Below are 9,202 nucleotides of genomic sequence, written 5' to 3' on the forward strand. Positions count from 1 at the left end.
AGAAAGAAAGAAAGAAAGAAAGAAAGAAAGAAAGAAAGAAAGAAAGAGAAAGAGAAGAAAGAAAGAAAAAGAAAGCTTTCTTGATACTAGATTGCCTACAGCTACCTCTCCTTTGCTCTGTACCCTTTATAGTAAAACATGAAGCTTCCATCTACATTCTGCCCATATTTGCTGGCTTCTCCTCCTCTTTTTTTTCTTGAACCTATTCTATTCAATTTTCTGCCTTCCATAATCTGCCAGCTCAGCTCTTGTCAAGGTCACCAGTGAAATCCACATGGTCAAATCTTAGTGTCTTCGCATGCGGTCCATCTTGTAGCATTTGACACATTGACACTCTCTCCTTCTCGAAACAGTTACTTCTCCAGGCTCTGGGTCCTCTCATCTATAGTCTTCCTCCTCGCCAGTGGCTCCTTGTCCTTTGCTGACTCCTGACCCTTTGACATCAGAGTGCCCAGGGCTCATCTAATGAACCTCTTCTCTATCTATACTCCTTCCAGAAAGTAGTTTTATCTTTTCTTATGGCTTTAAATAACATTTATACCCCAATGGAGCCCAAGCATATATATCTGCCAATTTAAAGAAAAACCTATTAAGCCAATCAAGGTAACACCAAAAACAATTTCTAACAGACCCCTAAGCTTGCTCTTTCCTCAATCTGGCAACTTTCCAGCCGCCTAAAATAGCTTTATTTAGTTTTGTAGAAATATCTTTCATTTTTCTTTGGATATTGGAGCCCTACATTTATATCATAGAATTTCAGAGTTGAAAAGAACAATAGCGATTAAATAGTGTAATAAACTTGTTTTATAAATAAGGAAATTGAAACTCAGAGAATTTATGTCCAAAGCCACTCAGATAGAAGTAATGATTTTTTAAAAATTAAATTCACTTAATCTATTTAGATTATGAAGTATTTAAGCATTTTTCTAAAAGGACTTCACAATAAAATGACGATGAAATTCAAACTTTAGAAATAGGGACTAAGAAAAATATATGTGAAAGTAGAAAATACTAAAAGATACAATTAATATTATTTTAAATTTTGGAGTGTCAGTAAATGTGCTTATTGGTCAGAGGGCCATTTCAGACATGTTCAGAGCAATGCACTCGCCTCTGGTATATGGGCTTATTTATTAATCTATTTTTAATGGTAATTGATCTTCCACATAAAACACTGCCAGACATTTGTGCTTAAAGTTTATTAGATATTTGCAATAGGCTGGAGCTGTTTGGCATTGCTAAGTAAAAATATATTTTTTTAATTTGTTGGTTAGGCAACTGTTCCTTTATAATAGTTTATTTGGGATGATTAATCATTTGAGACCTGCCTGTAGACACAAGGCACTGCATTATAAATCACATCTTATTTTCATTCATAGGGAATGAAATGATATTCATTTTTTGGACATGATTTATCATTTGCAGGTTGTATCTGTTATCTGTGTGAGCTAGGAAAATGGATGGATTGCCTTATTAAAAATTCTTCACCTTTTGCTATTGTATTCTCTGCATAGCCAGAGAAAAACCATGAACAAGAACTACTCCACATCCCAATATTAAGCTGTACTGAATTACTGATGGAAGGAAAGGTTACAGATGAGTTCCTTTATTATCAGATAAAAGAAATACATGCCAGCATCTGGACTTTTCAAGCCATTTCACACAAGTATCATTTGATCTGTTTTTTTAGGACACCTACTTACTATTTACACATACTGTGTCTTCTTCCAGAAGCATAGGGAGTAGTATAGGTGGTATGCCTTGAGCTAAGTGTTTTTTCTTTGCAGGCAATTCCTCCAGTTCTCGGTGATCGTAATCTCAAAGTTAAAGCAGTTGCTACTCTTTTATGAAATGCCAGTCTCACTGCTGATCTGTTCCTCTGTTCCCAGTCTGCCATTGTGAAAGCTGGTCACCAGGGCCATTGTCGTCTGGTAACAATGATAGGATGTCTAATCCTAAAAGGGTTTCTCAGATGAAGCTGTAAGGAAATTTAATCAAACATCAAGAGCAAACAGTGTTCAGGGTTTTTGGACCAGACTTGCATTACAATCCTAGCACTGCTAGTTACTGTCTTTGTCTTTGGACAATTTAACTCTAGGAGTTACAAATTCCTTATATGCACAGTGGGGATTTAAAAAAAAAAAAAAAATAAGTATCTCAGAGTTGCTGTGAGGGCTGAGTGAGCACCAGCATAAAGAAAAGCTTTCAGAATTGGTACTTATTGCAGGCATTACACATAAGGCTAGGGAAAATATGTTAATCTATCTATCTGACTCTCAGACTTCCCATCTATAAAGTGGGAAATAATATTTTTGCAGAATTTCCCTAGGACTTTGGTATAATGTATATAAAACATTTAACACAGCATCTGGATGTAATAAGAGGTGATCAATCATTTTACAACATCTGGACATCTGCCAAGCTGGGTCTGTAGTATCTCTTTGGTCTTGTATTTTTTAAGCATCATTTTCAGTTAGTATTTACTTAGTAAACATAGTTTTAGGGGATTATTCAGAGTGATATTCTGGGCAAGTAAACTGGCAGTACAATGTACAGGTAAGAGTACGGATAACCTCAGTTCTAGTCCCAGCTCTGCACTTACTCTTCTTCTGACCTTCAAATTACATGACCTCTCTGCGCCTCAAATCCCTTATCTATAAAATGGGGATGTGATAGTGCCTGTCTGGTCGGATTTTTGTTAGAATGGAATAAAGGAATATAGAAAATGCAGTTGAAGTAGCATCTGACAAATGTTAAGTGCTAAGTAAGTATTTGCTATTGTTATTTCCTGAAAGGCCCCAAAACACCTGTTCAAATGTATATACACACACAATGCATGTAGGCATTCATGCACTTTTGCATCCATTCACTCGTACATAAACATATCTACCTTGGTTGGCTGAGGATAAACAAGAACATGCAATCATATATTGAATTTAGCTGAGAAATTAGTTAAGAACTATGTGTTAAGTGGATTCTAATACGATAAATTATTTTTCATTATTATAGGGAGGATGACTATTATATTGAAGATACACCAATTTATGGTAACTTAGATGACATAGTCCCAGGTAAGTTTTATTTTTCCAAAAATTATATTTATCTATAAATTAATATCCATCCCCTTAATTCCACAGCATTTGAGGTGGCTTATTTTTGGTTGCAATCACATTTAAATATCCCAATGGTAACCATAGGTTCAATAATGTTTAGCATATTATTTAGTATATGTTCCAAAGCTGCATATTATAAATTGTATTGCAACATCCTGTTTTTCTATATTTTCTTCATTTTACTGTAGTAGAAATGTGAATACAGGAGACTCTATTACTATGAATTTTGACACACACAATTCTGTGAAATAAAGCTATTTCTAGAACAGAAAATGGCTCAGGGAAAGAGCTTTGCACTCTGTCTACAAAAGCAAATCTACAGTGAATAATCTGAAACAAGGAGCATGTTCTCTGGTTTCCCTTGTTTTAACGGCTCATGTTAAGCAGAGAACCTAGGGCCACATTGATGGCAAGTGGGGAAAGAGAAGAACTAAATTACCACTGACTAGGTTATACATTTTTTGTTCTTAGGTAACAAGTACTTTTCAATTCCCAGCATCCCTTATTACTTGAAACATCCCAACCACCCCAAAACAAAATGCCACTAAATTCCTTAAAGCAGACAATCATGATCTGATCCCAGAGTTCTGATGAGAGAAGCCAGGAGGCTAAATGCTAGCATTTAACCCCATCCTTGCACCCACAAGCATTTCACTTCATTCATGAATTGGAGGTTAACAGAGATTTCCAGAAATGGACTAAACTCTCTGAATCTCTGTATATCAAATCTAAGCTATCTAAATGTCTGTATATGCAATTCTCCTAAAGTTAGGAATGTGAGAATATTAAAGGATTCAAAATTTTATTTAATTAAAAAAATGTATTTAATCTTTGTCTTTCCCCTCCTTTTAAAGTATCTTCTAATCTCTATACTCCGAGAAATCAGAACTATTTTTTAGGGCTATCCTGTTAAAAATAATTTGCCCTCCTGTTTCACCTTGCAGAATCATCATGCCTACCTGTAATATTTGAGGTTTCAATTCTTCCATACTCTGGTGGTACAAAGCCCACCATATCTGCAATTTCCATATCTAAGGGAGCATAGGTGCCACCCACATGTTCTGATTTAGTAATTTTAAGAATAGGGTTTAGGAATTTGCTACTTAACAAATTTCCAGATAAGTCTAATATATGTTTTCCATGGACCATGCTTCGAGAAACATCATTCTTCTGTGTTGCTTTTCAGAAAGGGTTGAATGATTATAAGATAACTTGCATTGTAGTAAATATATCTTTTTTTCTATGGGATCAAATCAATGCCATCCACATTTCTGCCAGGCAACTGGCCATCCTACAAGTCACTTTCTCTCTTCTCCCTTTCAAACAGGCACATCTGGGGGAAGAAAGGGATGGATGGTTTAATAAGCATGTCCCCACAGGATGAAATGACTGCAGGTCTGCTGGCTATTGGACACTGCACAGAAACCCTAAATACTTAGGACCAGCATTACAGAGCTCCAGACCCCCCCCCCAAACATCTTGGATGTGCTGTCACTGATTTATGGGACAAAAAACATGACCTAAACATTCTTTTTCAAAAATAGAGGTGTTTAAATGCCTCTGAGTAAAACTTCTTACTTGTGGGTAAAATGACCAAATTGCAATCATCGGCACATGTGCACTGCACTGTACCACCGTGCACCATTTGCAATCGCACCCAAATAGAAGCAAACCCATGGGATCTCTATAACATCCAAATGGAAGCTTAAGTTGAGCCTATCATGTCCTGCAATGGCATAAATTAATATGATCTAGTCTTTATCCCAAGTGACCTTCTTTTGTCTTATTATTAACTCCATGGGGTAAAAGACTTGTTTGTGCTTCCTTACTTTTTTGCATCTCCACAAAAAAAACAAGCGGAATGATTCTTGGGGATTTCACATATACAGCTAAGTGTGGTTTGGGTCATGTATTTTTATTTGTGCCAGCATTTTTTCATTTTTTCATTGTAAATCGTGATCTTTTCAATTCTCAAGAACCAGTGGATGAAAATTGCTATGAACAAATGAAAGCTCAACCAGAGAGATATACAAATGAACTGCAAGAAGCCACCCCACCTGCACAGGTGAGTTTCGTTGTCTGTATTAAGGGTCAAGCTCAGCCTAGATCACAGCACGGCTGCATGTTTCAAGAATATAAGAACAGCACATTCTGATTCACATCTGAAGCAGTCTGATATTTTACAGGCCAAATCAGTGTCAAGTTCTGGGACCTGAGCTCTAAAGGGAACCTCAAAGGCAAATAAACGGCACTCAGAACCACACTCAAAAAGTCAAAATTTTGTACCATTACAAAGCCAATAGGTTGAAGGAAAAAGTGGATTCTCTTCTTAACAATTAAGCTTTTTCTTTCAGATTGAAAAAAATTATGTACATCACAAAGATAAACATAAAAGTTGACACATATATAATGCTCATAAGACCTAGATGTCAGGAATTTATGGGGGTAGTGGGAGAAGGGGAGAAGGAAGGAGAAGAGAGAGAGAGACAGTGCTTTAGTTAAAAGATAAATTAGCTGGATATAAAAGACCATACTTCTATTTTATAAGGCAAATGAGTGTAAATTTTAACACAAGACCTATGGCTGTGGGTTAATGGCAAGAGATTTTCACATGGCTTGTGCAGGGTTAGGTAAGATAAAAATGCAAGCAGAAACATATGAAAACCCAAGAAGAAATAGATAGTTTTTCCTTTTCCTACCACAATCAGTTCCACCTCCTCAGACATAGCACTGACTTCAGCAGAAACCATTCACAATTCATCTACATGCTGTTGAAATGTTATAAATTTGTTAAAAGAGTTCTTCCTTTCCATCCTAGATCTTGTCCCTTCAATTATGTGCTCTCTTGCTGCTCCCTGAAATAGTGAGAGGGCCAGCCAGCATTTTCTACGTGGTCCTTATGTGTCAGGCCTTGTCATATGTTCTTTATATGTATTATCGTTTTAGAGTTTTATGAGGGAAACAGCATTATTTCTCCCATTTGACAGAGGCTTGAGAAGGATGAAAAACTTGCCCTAAAGCGCTCAGGTACTAAGTAGAAAGAGAATCTAAACTTAGTCCTGTCTAACAGAAAATATTTTCCTCCCTAAGATGGGTCACATCTTGAAAACTTCCCATTAAGATAGAATTTTTCTCTTTTCCTCGATATGAATCCACCAAGAAATCAGAATTCTTGAAGTTTTTAAGAAACCAAGATGTGGTAAGGTTTAAACAGATTATGAAGTCACTTTCTGATGCACAAATCTGTCATCTGATGTGTGATTAATGGTAAAAAATTTTTTAGATAAAAGGTATGAAAACCTGCATGTTCTAATATACCTGCTAAATCCAATATAATAAAGAGAAACCTCTTAGAGAAGGCTAAAATATAACCACAGCATCTGAAATGTAGAGATTCACAGCACCTTAATTGTAAAAGAGCTGAAAATTCATAATAAAAGTTGCTATTTAGTACGTATGAATTGTGGTACATCTGGGTTTTACTCAAGTGGAAATTGTGCAAAGCTTAAAATGTCTTTAAAAACCTGCTATTTTATAAATTATGTATTTAAAGATACTTCTAAGGAGATTAGTATTTATTCTATTATACCCTTCTCACAAATTTAGTTTCACAAATTAAACATAATTTCTTTATATTTGCTCAATTCCATTTTATTAGAATGATCATGATCATCAAAACCACTACCCGGTTTGCTACTACAATACTTACTTTGGTCAATTACAAGAGCACTCTACACTATTATGCAGAAAGCTTTATGGATAAAGTGACTATTTGTTGGGAAAAGAAATAAGCTCCTTGCCCTTTAAAAATGATGTGCACAGTTCAGTAGTTGTAATTTCAATATCTATGTCTACCATTAACTAAGAAGAGTTCATCAGGAAACCTAATAATAAAATGAGTCCACAGAGTTCCTGTATCATAAAACAAAGTGAGGGATACAAGTGTGAGCTTGTACCTCTCCTCTTCATGTCCCAGTCTCCCGCTGATCTTGCCTTTCCCTCCTATGTCAGAAGTATCCACTCTCCTTTCCTAAGCCAATACCAATTTATGCTCTTGATCATTTCCTCCATTGCTTTCAAGATCTTGCACCTTCAATTATTTAATTTGTCTCCATTTTCGATTTTTTCTTTAAAGAATCATTACGATTTACCTATCAATATGCAAAAATCACCCCAATATTTAAAAACAAAAACAAACAAAACAACAAAATTTGCCTTCTGCCTGTGTTTCTCTTTAATTCTTAAACTGATTCTTACTTTCCTCTACTGTTTCCATAGATACACAATCTTTTACTCCTGGCTATATTTTTTCCACCCATACACTCAACTGAAACCATTCTCTGGAAGTCACAAGTGACTCTTCATGTACAATCTGTGATCCTGTCTCAGGACTCACATTCTTTGAATTCTGCAGCACTTGATAAAGTTGACCAACTGTTGACCAAACATACATTATTTGAAATGCTTTTAGTTATAAGTACAGAAATAAAGATCTCCAAACCCAGCCTGAAACAAGCTCAAAGGGAACCTGGGGACAGGCAGGCAAGAAGGAAATAAAAGGGGAAGATGGAAAACTGTAATTCTTGCCAGATGCCAGTCACAAAAATGGATACTGTCATCTTTATACTTCTGAATCTTTATACTTTATACTTCTGAACTTCAAAAATGTAGAAAAAGTGGGGATTTTTGTGGGTACCATCAAATGACCAGTTATTAAACATATGCAAAATAGATTTTGAGATTCATTAAATTCCTTCCTATCATGTTTATTCCCAGCTTAACAAATTAGAGTATTGTCACTTGGTGAAAGCAACACAGGGCAAGAGCTACCTAAGGTGAAGTCAGGGGGAGAGGCACATGAGAGTCCATCTAAAATGTTCATGTATATTTTGTGTATAAAAAGAAATAAAAATACACACACAAAAATTTCATCTAAGCATTTTTCTACTCAAAAGTCTTGAATTGACTTTGTTTTTTGTTGTCATCCTACCTGGCCAATTTGGCAAAATAAGGTAGCCAAAGCCCAGAAAACAAGCTGCTTGTTTTTCATAGATCTTAGAAATTCCCAGAAGTCATCAAAGTTAAAGAATGAGATAACAACAAAAAGTTAACATGCCTTTCTTTTTAGGCAACTGAGGAACCACAGATGTTCTATGCCTCACTGGATCACAACTGTAAGGGGAAGCACAGGAAGCCCAAGAAAGAGAATAGTTATTTGTTAGACAAGGATGAAGATGAGCAGTTACATGCTGTGGATGCCAGCCTTTCTAAAATCACTTCAGTAGACAATTTCCCACTTGAGAGCCAGGAAATAGAGGAAAATGTTCATGATGATCCCATCAGACTGTTTGGATTGATTCATGCAAAGAGAGAATCTATAAACTAGCTGGACTATGATCTAGCTCAATAATCCCACTCTTATTGGAGATGTTTAAAAAAAAATCCCTATATGACACAAGATTTGGGAGGGTGACGATCTAAATCATTTGTTAGTGGGATGGTGGCTTACCTCTTATCCAGAGCTTATGTTCTTGCAAACTAAATGTAATGCCATGAAAATTAGTTATTTGAATTTGCTTACCAAATGCCTAAGTAGTAAAATGTAAAATAAAATCAAGTTTGCAAATTGAACCTAATTACAAAGTCACAACTTCACCAACAATACTTAATACCCTGTGAAATAAACAAAAAAAAATGTTTTAAGCATAAGTATACTCTAGAACATGTTGAAAGAAAAATAAAAGCCACCATTTAAAAAAATATTTTTCCTTTTTCATCCATGGAACACCCTTTAGTTGAAAGAAATTTCTGATTGAAAGACATGGGACATTAAATATATTTCTACAAGAAGTGGAAGAGTCTTCTTAAGAAGTATTGTTCCCACATGGAAGTATCTTTATTGCTTTTTAAAATTGTTATAAAGTTAATGCATGCTCCTTATAACAATAAACAGATATAAAAAAGAATTTGGATATTCCACTAGCCAGAGATAATTACTATGAGCAACCTTCCATATGTACATACATCAGTTGTCTCTTTCTTTTTTTCTCTTTTACCAAAAAAAGGGAGTGATTATTTTACACATATTA

General features: G+C 35.4%; 1 protein-coding gene across 1 annotated transcript in view; it reads left to right on the forward strand.

Moving 5' to 3' along the window:
- LOC110582680 (T-cell receptor-associated transmembrane adapter 1) overlaps positions 1-8,658 on the forward strand; it is a 31,654-nt gene extending 22,996 nt beyond the window's left edge. Inside the window, exons 4-6 of the mRNA XM_021692686.1 lie at positions 3,010-3,071; positions 5,090-5,178; positions 8,242-8,658. Of these exons, the coding sequence (XP_021548361.1) occupies positions 3,010-3,071; positions 5,090-5,178; positions 8,242-8,499 (409 nt within the window). The 3' untranslated portion in view covers positions 8,500-8,658. The remainder of the gene's footprint in view (positions 1-3,009; positions 3,072-5,089; positions 5,179-8,241) is intronic.
- Positions 8,659-9,202: the final 544 nt, after the last annotated feature.

Source organism: Neomonachus schauinslandi, chromosome 1 (assembly GCF_002201575.2).
Source record: "Neomonachus schauinslandi chromosome 1, ASM220157v2, whole genome shotgun sequence".
NCBI lineage: Eukaryota > Metazoa > Chordata > Mammalia > Carnivora > Phocidae > Neomonachus > Neomonachus schauinslandi.